At 45.7% G+C, this 17,286-nt stretch overlaps 7 protein-coding genes across 7 annotated transcripts; 4 read left to right on the forward strand and 3 right to left on the reverse strand.

Annotated features, from left to right (window-relative positions):
• Nucleotides 1-213: 213 nt before the first annotated feature.
• On the forward strand, nt 214-2,814 carry N7495_009044 (beta-glucosidase; the record flags this gene model as incomplete). The annotated part of the gene is made up of 7 exons (XM_057211695.1): nt 214-334; nt 387-580; nt 633-685; nt 735-957; nt 1,007-1,256; nt 1,309-1,471; nt 1,524-2,814. The coding sequence occupies 7 exons, from the start codon at nt 214-216 to the stop codon at nt 2,812-2,814; spliced, it is 2,295 nt and encodes a 764-aa protein (XP_057061238.1).
• Nucleotides 2,815-3,888: 1,074 nt separating this feature from the next.
• On the reverse strand, nt 3,889-6,148 carry N7495_009045 (uncharacterized protein; the record flags this gene model as incomplete). Its single annotated transcript, XM_057211696.1, has 4 exons — nt 3,889-4,569; nt 4,623-5,289; nt 5,343-5,716; nt 5,783-6,148. The coding sequence occupies 4 exons, from the start codon at nt 6,146-6,148 to the stop codon at nt 3,889-3,891; spliced, it is 2,088 nt and encodes a 695-aa protein (XP_057061239.1).
• Nucleotides 6,149-7,592: 1,444 nt separating this feature from the next.
• On the forward strand, nt 7,593-9,130 carry N7495_009046 (Major facilitator superfamily domain general substrate transporter; the record flags this gene model as incomplete). The annotated part of the gene is made up of 4 exons (XM_057211697.1): nt 7,593-7,802; nt 7,922-8,323; nt 8,380-8,739; nt 8,786-9,130. The coding sequence occupies 4 exons, from the start codon at nt 7,593-7,595 to the stop codon at nt 9,128-9,130; spliced, it is 1,317 nt and encodes a 438-aa protein (XP_057061240.1).
• Nucleotides 9,131-10,380: 1,250 nt separating this feature from the next.
• On the forward strand, nt 10,381-12,225 carry N7495_009047 (MFS transporter; the record flags this gene model as incomplete). Its single annotated transcript, XM_057211698.1, has 1 exon — nt 10,381-12,225. One exon carries the CDS (start codon nt 10,381-10,383, stop codon nt 12,223-12,225), a length of 1,845 nt encoding a protein of 614 aa, XP_057061241.1.
• Nucleotides 12,226-12,743: 518 nt separating this feature from the next.
• Nucleotides 12,744-13,692, reverse strand: N7495_009048 (bZIP transcription factor; the record flags this gene model as incomplete). The annotated part of the gene is made up of 2 exons (XM_057211699.1): nt 12,744-13,471; nt 13,521-13,692. The coding sequence occupies 2 exons, from the start codon at nt 13,690-13,692 to the stop codon at nt 12,744-12,746; spliced, it is 900 nt and encodes a 299-aa protein (XP_057061242.1).
• Nucleotides 13,693-14,031: 339 nt separating this feature from the next.
• Nucleotides 14,032-15,790, reverse strand: N7495_009049 (glycoside hydrolase family 43 protein; the record flags this gene model as incomplete). Its single annotated transcript, XM_057211700.1, has 5 exons — nt 14,032-14,114; nt 14,166-14,615; nt 14,657-14,839; nt 14,885-15,341; nt 15,389-15,790. The coding sequence occupies 5 exons, from the start codon at nt 15,788-15,790 to the stop codon at nt 14,032-14,034; spliced, it is 1,575 nt and encodes a 524-aa protein (XP_057061243.1).
• A 745-nt stretch (nt 15,791-16,535) lies between these two features.
• Nucleotides 16,536-17,143, forward strand: N7495_009050 (LysM domain protein; the record flags this gene model as incomplete). Its single annotated transcript, XM_057211701.1, has 2 exons — nt 16,536-16,751; nt 16,814-17,143. 2 exons carry the CDS (start codon nt 16,536-16,538, stop codon nt 17,141-17,143), a joined length of 546 nt encoding a protein of 181 aa, XP_057061244.1.
• Nucleotides 17,144-17,286: the final 143 nt, after the last annotated feature.

Consider the following 17,286-nt stretch of genomic DNA (forward strand, 5'->3'; position numbering starts at 1 on the left):
AAAGACTGCATGCCTATTCACCCATCCCTTCCTATTGGCACTGTCGCGACTCACATTCCTCATCATGTTGGGGAATCAGAAGCCGAGAAACATACGCTAGAAGGTGCATTGAGGAGCCAAGGCCCTCTCATCTCATCTTCTCGTCTGATCTATAAATTGACTTGATTTCCTCAGCAAGAATACATTACTTTCAGCTGACACCAGAACGCCGAAATGGGATTCAAGGCTTGTATACTGGAACTACTGAGTCTCTCCTTGGTCTTGACCACTCAAGCTGAGAATATCACGAGTGACACTTACTTCTACGGTCAATCACCACCTGTTTATCCTTCGCGTACGTGTACAATGTCCAATAATCCTACGTTCGGCTTCTCACATATCTACAGCAAATGGAACCGGCTCGAGTGACTGGCAGTCTGCTTATCAAAAGGCAAAATTGTTCGTCGGCAAGCTCACTCAAGATGAGAAAATCAACTTGACCGCAGGTGTAACTGTCAGCAACGGGTGTTCTGGCAACATTCCTGCTATTGAGCGTCTTGGTTTTCCAGGTCTGTGCGTCTCCGATGCCGGAAATGGTTTGGTGAGGCTCTAAAATTGAGAGGTAGCTTCTTTATGAAACTAACTTGTCACAGAGAGGAACGGACTTTGTCAATAGCTGGCCAAGTGGTCTTCATGTTGGAGCCAGGTAAGAACAATGTGTCCTGCTATTCGAGACTTTTTCTAACATCTCAAAGCTGGAACAAAGACCTTGCCCTAAAGCGAGGTTCTGGTATGGGTGCTGAGTTTCGCAGAAAGGGTGTGAATCTGATGCTTGGCCCCGTTGTCGGACCTCTCGGCCGTCTCGCTGAAGGTGGAAGAAACTGGGAAGGGTTCTCAGATGACCCATATCTGACAGGATCCCTTGCTTACTTTACTATCAAGGGTGTGCAGTCATCAGGTGTGGGCACTTCCATTAAGGTATTTGATGCGAATTCTTCTCTAAAAGACCGCTTGCTGACAATTATAGCACTACATTGGTAATGAGCAAGAAACGAATCGCAACCCGGGAAGCAATTCTCAGGGTGAATACACCGAGGCTGTCTCATCAAACATTGATGATAAGACCATTCATGAGCTATATCTCTGGCCCTTCCAGGATGCTGTTCACGCAGGAAGTGCTTCTGTTATGTGCTCTTATCAGCGCCTCAACAACTCTTATAGCTGCCAGAACAGCAAGGCCCTGAATGGGCTGTTGAAGACGGAGCTGGGATTCCAAGGTTTGTTAATACTATTATCTCAACCAGATTTCACATCTCTAATGAGTCTTAGGATATGTCATCACTGATTGGTATGCTCAACATGCTGGCATTGCTGCCGCTAGTGCCGGACTCGACATGGTGATGCCCTCTTCGACTGTATGGGGCAGTAATATCACTACTGCTATCAATAACGGGTCTCTGGAGGCGTCGAGACTAGATGACATGGCCACACGGTAAGATAAGACATCAAAAGGGAAGTTTCTCAACTAACCCATTTGTCTCCAGCATAATCGCAACATGGTATCAGCTGGACCAGGACACGGGTATCCCATCCCCCGGCATCGGAATGCCAGCGGATGTCAGTACTCCCCATCAACAAGTCATTGGCAAGTCATCCGACACCAAGGCAATTCTTCTTCAAAGTGCAGTGGAAGGACATGTTCTTGTGAAAAATACAGACAGCACTCTCCCACTCAAGTCCCCCAAGTTGGTTTCAGTATTCGGATATGATGCACAGTCACCCGAATTTCTTGAAGTCAGTCTCTTATGGGGATCTACCTCTGACCACTTCAATAGCACATTGTATGTTGGGGGTGGCTCTGGTGCGAACTCTGCTGCCTATATCGATACTCCTATTGAGGCAATTCAGCGCCAGGCCTATGCCGATGGTACATCTGTTATGTGGGATTTTGATTCCCAGGACCCTGATATTGATCCTAATTCGGATGTTTGTCTGGTTTTTGTCAATAGCTATGCTACCGAGGGAGCTGATCGGACCGACTTGCTTGACGACTACAGTGATACACTGATCACAAACGTTGCAACCAAATGCGGAAACACAGTTGTTGTGATTCACAATGCCGGAATTCGAATAGTCGATGACTGGATCGATCACGAGAACATCACCGCTGTGATCTTTGCCCACCTTCCCGGCCAAGATACAGGTCGTTCGCTGGTTGACATCCTCTATGGCAACGCTAATCCATCCGGCAAGCTTCCATACACAGTAGCAAAGACAGCAAGCGACTATGGCTCTCTTCTTGCACCGGCAGAACCAGCAGGTGAATACTGGCTATTCCCACAGGATGATTTCTCAGAGGGCCAATTCATCGACTACCGCGCCTTCGATGCAAATGACATCACGCCAAGATTCGAGTTCGGATATGGATTATCCTATACAACATTCAATTATTCTAACCTACGTCTGAGTAAGACAAAAAAAACGACGACTCAATACCCTCCCTCGGCTACTATCGTCGAGGGCGGCAATCCGCATTTGTGGGATGATCTCGTGACCGTCACGGCCCAAGTACAGAATACTGGCAGTGTGGACGGCGATGAAGTTGTACAGTTGTATATTGGGATTCCGGGCGGGCCTGTGCGACAACTCCGTGGATTCGAGAAAGTCTCTGTGGCTAGTGGTAAAAGCGTTACTGTTGAATTTTCGCTCACCCGAAGAGATTTGAGTAGTTGGGATGTTGAGGCTCAGGAGTGGGCTCTTCAAGATGGAGCTTACAAGGTCTATGTTGGCTTATCAAGTCGAAATTTGCCCTTGGAGAGTCAATTTACCATTTGAAAGGGAAGAGATCCATAGTTCTAGTGCGATGGCTGAATCAAATTGATTGCTCTAAAATCCGTGATCAAGTCAAGTAAACAGACCGCTCCATTTATTTACCGAATAGTTTCATAAACGTTGGGAGGTGATCGAAGGGTGCCAAAACTGACAGGATGGTCTTTTTTTCGAAAATTCGTTCCATGAACTTGAAAAAGAAGGGGGAAATAAAATGGGCTGGCAAAACTCACAGCTATTATAGAGGACGCTGAGTGGTTGTTACTAAAAATTGCATGACAGCTTTTGTGGGCTTACAAAAGCACACCTCGAACAACCGAACTTGTTATTTATTTGTCAACTGGACCGGCCTTCGTTATAGTACACCCTTTTACTATTTACAAGTCAGGTCTACTTGTATAAGCTCTACCTGATCTACGCCTCACCTTTACTTCTGAATAGCGTCATAAGTTGAAAGCTACAGTTGGAGGTCACATAAAACTAAATAACACGTTTCCTATAATTCATCTAATGAACTTCAACGTGATTGGGAGATAATGGGGAAATGAGTGGGATTTGTAAATATTGGCAAATCTCTTTCCTACTAAATTTAGCCTAGTAGTAGAAAGAAAACTGGTATTATAGTTTCTAGTATCGAGCCTTCAACCTCCTGTAGACATTATTTTACATCACCGTTGCACTACAGAGGTAGGGGAATGAAATAATACTCCAATTTTGATTTATAACCTTGACTTACGCCCAGCTTTCTATGAGCTCACTTCATTTCTGACCACTGCTCAGGTGAGGCTGAAAGCATCGAGAGCTGATACACGATCTAATTAGATACCCTGGTTGCCCTGAACTTCAATTTCCGCAAATAAACAATCATGGCCAATTAGATATTCTATTTGAAGCGTTGTTTCTTTTCAAATTTCTTTTCAAGCCCCCGCCCCACATAAGCTTGTATCTAACAAGGTAGATACTCAATATATATCAGAACCTTTCAAGGTCTAAGGTTGGATAAACATCTATTCGACCTTGGAAACGTTCCAGCACTCATAACAAGATATGTTCGATTTTTCGATTCTCTGCTTGAGATTTCTAAAGTTTACTCTTAGGTGGCTGATTCTTGAGAGTGGCCGAGTTCCAGGGATAAGGATCAAACACCAAGTCGTTAACAGGGTTCTCTTGGCTGGCGCGGCGGAATAGATCTGGGTAGACCTCGCCATCATATCGGCCTAGACTGCTATCCAGCTGCCAGTCTGGAATGGCCCAGGCATCTACCAAGCGCACAGCATGCGGGCGAATCTCATCCAGCAGCTTCACGACTGCTTTGGTGCGGGTGAGTGTGATCTGTCGCACGGTCACTGCGCCGGATGAGAAGAACTCTGCAGCCTGGGCCTCTAGCGTGTGCAAGGAGTAGAGGCGGAAGAGAGAGTGCATGATGGTCGTGGTCTCTGGGTCCAAGGCTGACGAGAGTCGTGGGGAGAAGACTGCGTCGTAGAAGTTCTTTACCACGAGATACTGTGAGTGGGCTGTTGATAGGCGCCAGAAGTCGATGAGCAGGCTGTTCCATGATCGCTTCTCTACATCGCGGTTCTTGAGAGCCTCGAAGGTTAGATGGGCAGTGCGCCAGGCAAAGGCTGCTACGATATCTGCGTCATTCCCTAGCACGTCGAAGGAAGCACCCTGGTCGCGTCGGTCAAGGTAGTTCTGTAGGATTCGGGAAGTGTCATTTTGGGATCCTTTGCCGGACAACATAGCACGTGCAGATTTGAGCAACTATAGACAAGGGTTAACTGAAGTGGACTAGATGGAAGGTAGATATAACATACGTATCGTGATACCTGCTGACTTAACATCACATTATCTCCTTCCCAGGTGAGAGTAGGAAGGTAGTCAGCATAGAAGGGACCTATGCCGGAATATGATGAGTAGCCATGTCCACCGCAGGCTCTACGGCACACCTCTAGACCCTCACCAGCCGTCGTCGACCCAAGAGCTTTGAGACCGCAGGATGTAGCGTGGAGATCAGCAAGCAGATCAGCTCCGGCGCGGAGTTGCTCAGGACCAGGGCCACGCGAGTTTTCTGCAGTTGAAGTGGCATCCTTCATGCTCTTCTGATTCTCCTGGTACAATTGCATCATACCAAGGCCGGTGAAATGAAGTGCATACATAGATGCCAACAGAGGCAGAAGGCGCACTTGAACAGTCTTATAGTTCAGTACCTGATTCTCCCCTGACTTTCCCTCTGCATCACGATCCTGGAACTGTCTGCGAACGGCGCAGTAGCGAGTGGCGATAGTCACACCACGCGCCAGAACACCACCGGACTGAAGAACGATGCTAGAGCGGACCCATGTAAGCGTGCCGTATATCAGAGATGGCATAGCGGGTCGAATGTATTTGCTAGTGTCCTTATCGATGCGTGAGAAGCGGGCTAGCATGTTAATGTGTGGAATCTTGACATTATTGAACAGCAGAAAGCCGTTGTCCATGGTGCTGTATCGATTGTTAGTTGATTGACTTATAAGGAACCATATTGTAATACCTACTTGTAGCCAAACTTAGGACCAATATCGCCCACATAGACATTTTCCAGTGGCTCATGGGTCTTAAGGTCGCGAATCTGCACCACAAACGGATGTGGGCCATAGTTCTTGCCAGCAATAATCAATTGAGCCATGACAACCGCATGATTAGCGGTTCTACCAAGGGAACCAATCCACCACTTTGAGGCAGTCAATGTGGGTGAATTAATAATAAAAGTTTTGTCTTGTGGGTTCCAGGTGGCGGTCGTCTCCAGGCCTCTCACGTTGGATCCATGTCCCAATTCTGTCTGGGCATAGCATCCAATGATCTGATAACTTGTAGCACGCTCAAGAAAAAGGCTGTGTTGTTCAGAAGTTCCTTGGTCGCGAAGGGTGACCTAAATATAGCCGGCATACGTCAGTTATTTCCCTTTTAACGTCAATATCTGGGTATTGATGCATACCAGGAACATAGTTGCGTGAAGGGCATACGGAGTGGGCTCGCCGATCAGATCATTAGCAGCAATCAGCTCCTCTGTATCCCATTCATGTTGTACAGCTAGCTGTTGTAGACGCTTGGCTTTTGCAAGTGAGCGCTGTAGCCTTTCAACGCGGCCCAGGCTATGATTTTCTGACTTGTCAAACACCTTTTCTGGTTGGAGAATTTCAAGTAGTGATTTCTGTCTCTCCAATGCATGCTTGGTATGCAACAATTCAGACAGCTTCTCAACATTGACATTGGATTGAGCTCTTTCATTAGCAAGCAGTTCGGATCCCTGTGGTCCTGATGGCTTCAAAGCCTGGACCCAGGCAGGGGGAGGAGGTGGCATGATCAATTGATGGGTTACGGGTTACTAGTGAATGAGAGGTGGTATTGTTGTGAGTAATTTTGTAGAATAGGAAGACAAAGCTGGGATATAATACAAGGTAAGGTAAGTGCTGAAGTCATGCAGCCGAGGAGCCTTCTCTTGGCACCGAATCAGGTAATTGCCTCGGCTAAATACTCACCGCCTGATAGAAGAGCCAGCAGAATCTTGGGACGCAATCTATTCATTTGTTATGCATCATAATGCATGTAGAATATTAAGGTGAACATTTATGATTTGATATGTCCTTTGGGTTATAAAGCTGGATATAGTCCAGGCTAGGACACTTTCCAATAAATCATTCTCAAATAAACCGGCCTCGGGAAGCTAGGCGGGAAGCTAGTCGGAAGCTAGTCGGGAAGCTAACAGAACGATTAGCAGTATAAAAATAGAAGTACGGATTCAGAGTTGCGTGCTTCATCTTCATCATGAAAGAAGCTTGTATAGAACCTCCCCCTGAGGCTGTAAGGTGTTTTTGTGAGTATTTTATGAATCTAATGGGTGTGAGAAGTTGAAGTTCTTGAAATACTTAATAGAATCAACTTCGGAAGTCATAAATCTCGGGGCACATAGATAATTATCTTCACCTCTGGGCTGTATTCTGTGTCCAAGTGGTCCCGAGGTCTAAAAATCACACATTGACCGGAAGTTGACATTCATTTGTGCTAACATATCTCGCTTATCGCCATAATCACATGAAGAGTGAAGACATCCGGACATATCTAAGTATACGTAAATGCTATGAAGTCTCATCCATTCTTCAACATTTAAGATTACCATACCCGACATGATCTCCTCGTCTACGTATACTTTTCTATTTATCACTATGAAGGATGGTACTCCCTCCATGCAAACATCTATGTCTTGAAGAATAGCAATTCACTTTCGATTCATTCTAGTTCTTTCGAAGAAGCTACTGAAAGGATAAACAGCATACTCCGGAATCTAAAATGCCCCATACACTGGATACTGCAATCTTTACAGAGTTATAAACAATAATACCGGCTCAAAGGATTCATACTATGCAGTAAAATGGTCTTCCTGTTGGTCCATGTACTCTTAAGTCTCGCCGTCGGACCTTCAGCCACTGCCCATGAATATGTCCAATGAGTGATGCTTGCTAATCCGATCATCATTTGTCACTTTTCCCTCCATTCTCACAATGGCCTTATCGATATCAAATTCAACCAATCACCACCGGATCTCCCGTAATTCGGTACCAGAGATCTAACCACCGTACCAAGGTTAACCCAGCACCAGTAGTCCGAACACCCCCTCTCCACAGTGTTGGGTCCTCGATTCTGACGTCAAGTATCCATATTGAAGAGAATCAGACAAACCTATTTATTTGACCTCCTGCCATATCACAGTTTCAATTCATCGTAATTCTCATTTTGCAATACATATCATGTCTAATTGCGTGATTCAGGGGTCGCAAACTGAGCAAATCAGTCTCGAGCCACTGCCGGAAAGTGAGTGTTCGGAGACAGCCCCAGCAGATTTACTAGATGTCTTTCCCGCATTGGAGAAGTGGAACTTTCCACGCATAAACATCTATCGCTGTTTTGCGACGTTTTGGAGCTTGCTAGTCATGGGAGCCAATGATGCTGCATACGGTGTAAGTGTTATTTAATGACACTTTAGCTGAATCAGATATCTAACACCGAGCAGGCCTTGATCCCATATGTATGAGGGAACTACTCAAGTTCTGGTTGCTGAAACTAATCAGACCATCAGCTCGAAAAATATTATAAACTGTCCTATACAATTGTCTCTTTAATCTTTCTATCGCCACTGTTTGGCTATACTCTCGCCGCATTCATCAACCAGCGCGTCCATATGACCCTCGGTCAACGTGGCGTGGCATTTATTGGCCCAGCATGCCATCTGATCGCATTCGTTGTGAACTGCCTACATCCGCCATATCCCGTGCTCGTAATCTCCTTTGTCTTTGCAGGGTTTGGCAATGGCTTGCAAGACGCTGCATGGAATGCTTATGTTGGCAACATGGCTAATGCAAATGAGCTGCTAGGTATTCTTCATGGAGTCTATGGAATGGGCGCTGTCATTTCTCCTCTGATTGCTACATCTATGATCACGAGAGCTGACCTGCCCTGGTACTATTTCTACTACTTGATGGTGGGTAGTCATACGCTTTATCTTTCCTGACCCCCACATTAAAATTCCTTCTATAGGTGAGCTTTGCAGCCATAGAGACTGTTGCCTGTGGTACAACCTTTTGGAAAGCCACAGGTGCAGCCTTCAGGGCTACAATCCTGCGCTCGAATACGGATAACGGAAAGAGTAGTCTCAGAGAAGCGCTCTGGCAACGCCCATCCGCGCGAGTCACTTGGATATGCTCTTTATTCCTGTTGGGCTATGTTGGAGTAGAGGTAGCTCTCGGAGGTTGGATTGTCACCTTCATGCTGCGCGAAAGGCATGGTAGTTCATTTGCCAGCGGAATGACAGCTACAGGCTTTTGGCTAGGTATAACAGTTGGACGAATAATCCTCGGATTCATCACACCAAGGCTAGGAGAGAAAGTGGCGGTCGGGGTAAGTATTATCATCATGGAAGAGGCGGCGAAACTGACGTATCTAGGCATATATTCTTTGCTCTATGGCATTTGGACTTGTCCTTTGGCTAGTCCCTGCATTCTACGCTTCAGCTATTGCTGTCTCACTACAAGGATTCTTTCTTGGACCTCTTTTCCCTGGAGCTATCGTAGTAATGACAAAGCTCCTTCCTAGGGACTTACATGTCCGGTCAATTGGGTTTGCCGCTGCCTTGGGAGGATCTGGAGCGGCAGTGTTTCCATTTGCAGTCGGTGCATTGGCACAGGCCAAGGGTGTGAAAGTCTTGCAGCCATTCATTATTGCTTTGTCGGCCACTATCTTCCTCGTGTGGATCTGTTTACCGAGGATGTCAAAAGCACAGAGTAAATAAAGCAGCCCTAGAGTGCCCAGGTGAAACCATCTTCACTGAAAAAATAGACATCTTTTTCTCCCCACTTCTACTTCTTTTCAGTTGCTGCAGTGCCAGATAGCTCTTGCATAGGCTTCGCGGCTGCATGTATTCATCTCGACAGGGTCTTCAGATGGTATCGAGCTTCGGGCATGTGGCCTTTCCCTGATCAGCTGGGGTTTATTCGTGCGGCCTTTTTCGTAATGAATGTCTTTCGGCGAAGCCCATAAAGTACTTACCAGCTCTATAGCTTTGATTGCTCTTGTATATACCAGGTCGAGAATCACCATTGTAGCCTCAAAAATGGTTCCAGGTATCTTGAAATTGAGTTGATTGTTATTCATTGTTTTAAGTATCAAGAACCTAGGCAGCTGATTGATAGTCTCGGATGGTAGTTGTTGATACGATGGACTGAAAGTAGTTTCAATCACGAGTGGAGCCCAGATTTACTGCTGAAAATACTGCTGTAAATCTCTGGCACCAAATTGGTTTGGTCGGTTAATGAATGGGGAACTACTCTAGGCAGTTTTGGAGTGGACTTGAATAACACACCTCTTACAACTCACAACGATACATTTACAAAGTAGATGCATATGCAACAGTAAGACGCATCAGTATTTCGACAGTAGGGCTGATCACTACGTTGTGTCTGCAATCTGGTGTTGGACTGCATACTGCGTGGATTAGAGGCCTGAAAAGGATAACTATTCATCTCTTTTAGGATAAAGTTCGGAACCCTATACTAATTCGGAAGGTAGGCCGATTTTTGACTGATTAGGTAGGTTTCTTTGGAACTTGCTCTCGAGACTAAGCCCTTTTGAGAGGCCACTAAGATGATATGATATATCATATCAGTCGATGCTCATGTAAGTTACAGCGATTGTTGCCCTTACTGAATCTCAAGCTATAAATAGCTTCATATATCATTGTCGTTTATTCATGGAACGTTGGAGATTAAGATTTTGGAATGAGATTCAGATTTGCAAGATTAGCTTTAAAGTTTTATTATCGCCACACAAATCATTTTGTACTTTTGGCGTCTTTGACGGATTCCGATTTCCGTGATGTAGAAAAATCTTCAATTCAACGTGACTAGACTCCACTCTCCATACTTAAATATGAACTGATCTCCGTTTTTTCCTTCTCTACACAGTAGGGTGGCTGAAATACCTTATATTTATTGATCGCAATCAGGGCAACTGAGTTATAAGTCTACTCCCAATATAATTGTCATGGCACCGACACCAGTGGACGATGGTGATAGTACCAAATCTGGCATCCACACTCAATACAATGACCTCGGATCAACCTCAAACTCGATTCTTTCACCATCAACGACTCAAGACACAGTCAGACAATCAGATGAAATCGCTTATCGCGAATCACAAGATGTCGACCTACGCAAGATCCCAACGGCCAAAACTAGGCGAGACTCTCACATGGGCGAGGCTTTGGAGAACCTCTCTCGCACCATGTCCAGTATGGATCATGGAGATGCTCACCTTGATCTTGGAGCTGTGCATTCTCGCCGTAGTGAGCGAAGCGCAGTCCGCTCGTTTAGGCATCATTCTCCTTCGCGGATGTCTGATCTTGAAGAAGAGGCTGGTTCACCTAGTCAGGCTCGTTATCAAGGCATTCCTCCGGAGCTGGGAAGTTTTACTTCCGAGGTTATCTTTGTCTTTGTGTGCTCCGCTGGTCTGATGATGTTCTCCTTTTTGCTTGGAGATATCACTGTTAACCAGGAGAAATTCAAGGATGCGCTGGGAATCACTAATAGTGAGCTTCCTTGGTTGATTGGAGCTTACACATTGCCCCTGAGCTTATCGGTTGTCATTTCGGGCTCGCTGAGTGACCTCACTCCACCGCGGATGATCATGGTCGGTGCATTTGTCTGGCTTACCATCTGGAACATCGTTGGCGTATTCTCTATCCATTCCACCACAGCAATATTATTCTATATTGTACGTGCCATGCAAGGTTTGTCAATCGGAGTCTTAGTCTCTGGATCGATGAGCATCCTTGGAAGGGTTTACAAACCCGGTCTCAGAAAGAACCAAGTCTTTTCAGCAATGTCTGCCACCGCACCGTTCGGATTTTGGCTCGGTGGCATTCAGGGTGGAGCTTTACAGGCCCATTTATACTGGATTTTCGCATCCAATGCTTTTCTCTCAGCTTTGTGCGTGATTGCCGCTTGGGTCACTATTCCTGCCCTGCGTCCTGTTGCCGATATCGTCGGCACTGAAGCACCCACAATCCGCGACTTCGATTATATAGGAGCAGCTTTCGCTGTTTCAGGTTGCGTCTGTCTCTTATTTGGCCTCACCCAGGGATCAGTCGTGGAGTGGTCCCCCTACACATATTCCCTGGTGGTAGTAGGCATCCTACTATTGATCGGGTTCTTCTTCGTGGAGCGTTGGGTTGCGCGCCCGCTAATTCCAAATCGCCTTTGGAAAACAAAAGGCTTCACACCACTGATGATCGCCTATTTCCTCGGCTACGGCGCATTCCAGGGTTGCTGGCAGTTTTACGCCGTGCAATTCTGGCTTCGGGTACAACGACACAGTCCTATGGCAGTTGCACTGTATCTGTTACCAAATGCTATCGTTGGTGTTTTAGCAACCTGGGTAGTTAGCAGAACACTTCACATTGTTCCAGGCCATTACATTTATTTTGCTGCTATGTGTTCCTTTGCCCTGGGCCCAGTCTTCTTCCTACCCCAGACTTCGGGCACAATATACTGGGCACTATCAATGCCAGGTGTTGCCCTGGTTACATTTGGACCAGATCTATCATTCGCAGCTGCATCCATCTATATTACCAGCAATGTGCGTAGATCTTATCAAGGATCTGCTGGTAGTTTGCTTGTCACAATGCAGAATCTGAGCTCGGCAGTGATGACAGCAGTGGGAGATGCAATAGGAACAAAAGTGGACAAGGGTCCCTCGGGTGATATTGGGCTGAAAGGCTTGCGGGCGATCTGGTGGTTTGCTCTCGGCTGTGAAGTTGTTGCAGCTGCTATAACTCTCATCTGGGTGAGGATTGACAAGCAAGAGGAGAAGCACGAGCATGTCACTTAAGTGCTTTCCATTCAAGATATACATATACACATATAGAACTGCTTTTGCAAGCAGTGATGAATTATGAATGATACAAAGCGTCGGATTTTATATAGAAATTGATTACACGATTCAAGATTCATATTGGAGATTTTGAAAATTAACAGTTTCTGGCCTTCAAGACTAACAGGGAAATTCGATAATTCTAAGATTTCTATCCAAGAGAGGAAAGGACATGAGAAGAGAAGAACCTCCCAAGACTAGAAGAGAGAAACCCGGGAGACCTTTCATGCCTATGGCACCTGGCATGCTCAGGTACCTAAGTGCTTACTACCTGAGTGCTTTCTCTTAAGAACAAAAAAATTCCCGACCAGCCAGGCTATTATTGGAATATTCATCCGGATCCACATATATCATGACGTCATCCGCTTGAGAAATAACTAATCAATTTCGTATTTACAAAGCATGGAAATCGATAGTATCAATATTATGTGATTTATTTGCATCAAGTTCAAATTATAACTAGGTAGTTTCTTACATTAAATATATCTAAAAATCAACTTCTCTCCACGTTTTGCACGCCATGCATTTGTAGAGTTCATCAGCTCCGGACACCCCCTTACAACCCACTGCCATTTCTTCAAGAAAGCCTCTGTCAGCTCCCAGTTCCTCGCATCCCAAGGCTCCCCCCAGACAAGAAGTCCTGCATCTGCGCCCGATTCGGTCCAAAATCCCATGATGTCAAGACATAGCTCGCCGTCATTCCAATCCTCACCAGCCTGAATGAGATTGTCCCGCATTTTGGGAATTGGAAAGAAATCTAGCCAGGGGTGATGTGGTACCGTCCTTTGAACCTTGGTAGGTCGAAGACTTGGTGGGATATTGCTTTCATTCTGTGAATTTGCAAGGTTGAGTGTGTTGAAATTCGAGATTGCATCGTCGTCCATATCGTCCATATTGCCACCTGTGAGACGTATATTGTGCCCAAAGGCTCGAAAGACGTTGACTTTCGTCAGGGTCAGGAGATGGTCTGAGGTTGGAGACCCAAGCATGTAGCTTTGAAAGGCTACCTCGGCGAACTCATTTAGCACGCTTCGTACCCAGGACATGTTTGGGCAACTAATCTGCGTCCATGATTCCGTTGATGAGGTGCTGCTTTTTGAAGAGACTAGTGCTGTGGACGAAGACGAAGATGATAACGCAGTAGGTGCCCCCACACTCTTGGGATGAGCATCTTTGTTTTGCACTTGCATACGCTGCCTCTTTCCTAGTAGGTGTTAGATATTTTTTCTCACTAATTGAGCAGGGCTACATACTCCTCGCTCGCTGGTTCAATCTATTTTGGACTTTTCGCCTCTCTGCCCGGTCTTTTAGCCTCGTCCACTCATCCGCCTTCTCCGGCCGCTCTGTTTTCTCTGACGTGATGGTGCCATTAGGGCTGACAGGCGTGATCGGTTGCACCATCGCATATTGTGGGGATTCTGTCATCATCTAGGTCAGTACTAGCGGTCAGGAGATTTGAGGCGAGAAAGTGGAATGGCGACGTTTCTCGTTATAAAAAGAGCACTGACGTCCCAGCACAAGTCCACCAATCATCGTTTGGATGTGGGTCTCTTCACAACACGCAGAGTTTGACACGAAGAAGATGGGATCTTTATTGAACGAATGAGGTTTATGTCGGGAAGTGGTTGGAATCTAAGGTTACTCAGCTACAGTCATCTTAGGTGAAATGGTTTTTACAATTGGTTTCTTACTGACAGCTCACAAAACAAAGGATATAACGATGAAACAGGTTTGGAACAGTAGATCATACAACTTAGCTTAGTCCTATCGAAACTCCGCATATGAAAAGTCAGCAGGGTCTAGGCATCGCTGCCGTTCGCCAAATGCATAAAGCCCAAACATCATTCCTAGTCATCATTAGTAAGTTTTAGCTTATCTGTGGAGCTAGTACTTTATACCTGTGAATGGGGCCCCCACTGGCGGTACCTTTGTCGCAGCCTGATTCGAGACTGTTCCGATCCAGGTAACCTGAGGAACGGTGGATTCAAAATACCCAAATCGATACTGTTCGCCACATTCGACTATGAGTGTTACTTCAGATGTGAGAGCTAGAGGCTTCTCGAATATTTCTCCTTCTGATGGTTGAAGTCGAATTACCCGACCATCTCCTTTTTTCCGAATGCCGAGGCTAGTGTAGGTGAAGTAATTCCACCACAGCACAGTCCCTGACTCGACATATTCTGATCTTGGCTGGAAGGATATTTTTGTTTCCCAGGTGCAGAATATGTGTGTTTGCTTACGCAAGAACAAGGTTGGGCACGCTGGTACAGAGAGGTTGTATGGCCCTCCATACAGTCGAAGATGGCTCGGATTTTCAGTGAGAGAATAGTCAACTGTGATTGGTGTGTCTGTCCGAAGATTAATTACCGCACCGATAATCCGATAGAACTGTCTTCACTTTTTCTATACCATCCTAATGTCAATTCCACGGTAGAAAAGTCATCCCTCCAGGAGACGGGTGGTTGATATTGGTAAAGACCCGGCCCAGTGGATTGAAGTGAAATTTTCTTGCCCTCATTAACAACAGGCCAATCATCTTCCCATCTCACCGGGACAAGAAAAGTCTCTCTTCCTATACCAAGTCAGAATCTAATTTCTGTACTGTGAATACACATACCTAGAACAGATTCCTCCCATTCTCCTTCTTTCCGCATAGGCCGAACACCTAGCAAAACAGCCCACCATTGACCATACGCATCCTCGATTAGATCAATATGGCCAGTGTTCTGCACTTCATCTTCAACTCCATTTCGCCAAAGAGGATTCTCTGGACCAACTTCCCATGGTCCCATTGGGCCAAATTCACTGCGACTAACCCACTCGCAATGTCCACTCTCAGTACCACCCTCAGCTGTGAAAAGGTAGTAATAGTGACCACGTTTGTAAATGTGTGATCCTTCCGCGACGCCGGATGATGACTCGCGAATCAATTTGGGCTCGGATGTGGACTTTCCGGTGACCAGGTCAACGGTGCAGATATGGATGGCGAAGTCTTTCAAATTGACGCCTGGTGTGGGCTGGAGTTTTCGGTAAGTGGAAGAAAGATAAACTGTGCCGTCATCATCCCAGAAAAGCTGATTCCTGTAAGTTTACGCTCTTGCAACAACCTTGGAAAACTTACATCTTGATCGAATCCGACTTGGTCAAAATATACGGGATCCGACCATGACCTATCATCCCAGATATCGGTCGTCTGAACGTAGAAACCCTGCGGCCAGACTCGATCATCTTGCTGGGGACAATAACGTTGGAAACTAGCAGCAACCACATAGAACATGCCATCACGGTGTCTTATAGTTGGGGCCCATACTCCACCCCCAGGCTCTGGAGTATGGATCTGAAGCTGACTCGATTTTGTCAATGCATGTCCGATTAATTTCCATTGGATCAGATCGCGACTGTGATAGATTGCGGTGCCTGGGAAATACTCAAATGTTGACGTTACCAGGAAAAAGTCACTATTTACTCGGACTATGGAGGGATCGGGGTTGAATCCTGGGATTATGGGGTTAGTAAAGATCATGCTGAAGACTGAGAATTACATAGCCAGGGTCCATGTGGTTCATTGATATAGTTGGTAGGAATGCTAATACGATCCTATTGGTGGAAAATAAGATGGGCTCGAGCGGTCGGTGTCGTTGACCGTGTTTTGAGGGATAACTCTAAACTGACAGCATTGAAACCAGGAGAAAGATGCATTGTCTCGACGAGTTTCGGTACTTTTGCCGGTTCAAGACTCACTGGATCCAATGGAAGGATACCAAGTGAACTTTCAGAACAGCTCCTGTGCTTGATGGACTTCCTTCCCATAGGTACTCTTATTCACTTAACTCAATATTTTCGATCCAGTACTGATAGTCATGATGCTTGAGCATAGACCAGATTCTTGTCTTCAATAGCCCTTGCGATAAATCAAATTTGGTAAAACAAAAACCATGATATCTTACAGCTTTCTCGGTCCTCCCTATTCTTCTGTGTGAAATAGTGCCAAATCTCAATGGCAGCAGAGCATGCTTCTGCTTTTTCCAGAGCTTCCGAGATCCGGCCCATGGATGAAGTTTTAGAGAGTACCCAGGTGGGCCCATCTTTGCATATATTCCTCTATGCTAAGACCATTTCAAGACTAGTGGCCCCCATTTTAATTTTATTTAGCTGCAGGGGCTCGAAGGATTCACAAAGTCACATCAAATAATTTGAGCTCCGTCCTTCACTAAATAAAGGGGCTTTCTTCATTTCATTCAAGTCAATAACCTTCCAATTACAGCAGAATGAAGTTATCTACATTCGCGTTAATTGCCTTCATAGGCCAAACAGCATGCTCCCTGGCTGAGAAACGATGGTTGGACGGTGACTCTGCTACTAGTACCACTGACCCCGATGTAACAAGTGATTGCACTTACTGGGCAAATAACATTTCTGCCAACGATACGTGTGCCAACATCGAAGAGTATTTTGACGCAACTGTTGCTCAACTACACGCATGGGTTAGTGCTTTACCCCGATGATGATTGCTTTGACCGAAAAACTAATGAGAGCCATGAGATAGAATCCCTCGTTACTTGAAGACTATTGTGTTCTTATTGAAGGTTGGAGCTATTGTGTTGACGGTCCAGCTGTCACAAGCTCAGCAAGCTCTTCAACAGCCACTGCGACTGGGCATGTTCAATCCCAATTTTCTGAAGTTGGTCCTGACGTTACGGACATCGCCAGTGCGGCTTATACACCGACTGCTACGTCTTCTCCGGCTTCTAATTCTACCTCCTCCTCTACCTCTACTTCCTTGGCGCCTTCTTCGACTCAACAGAGTGGTGCTTCTGGGTTGGACTTTTCTAATATATACATTTGGTTCTTTGCTGCTTTCTTCGGTCTGGTGTAGCTTGTACCTGTCCACATATGCTACTCTTAACCAACTTGGATATACTGTTTAGTACTCATATTGAAAATGAAAACTTTCATTTTCAGAGCTTCCACATTCCGAGATTTGATAAATTATTTTAAAGCTTCAATTGAACCCATGGA

Source organism: Penicillium taxi (genome assembly GCF_028828555.1).
Source record: "Penicillium taxi strain IBT 34144 chromosome Unknown utg000005l_segment0_segment0, whole genome shotgun sequence".
NCBI lineage: Eukaryota > Fungi > Ascomycota > Eurotiomycetes > Eurotiales > Aspergillaceae > Penicillium > Penicillium taxi.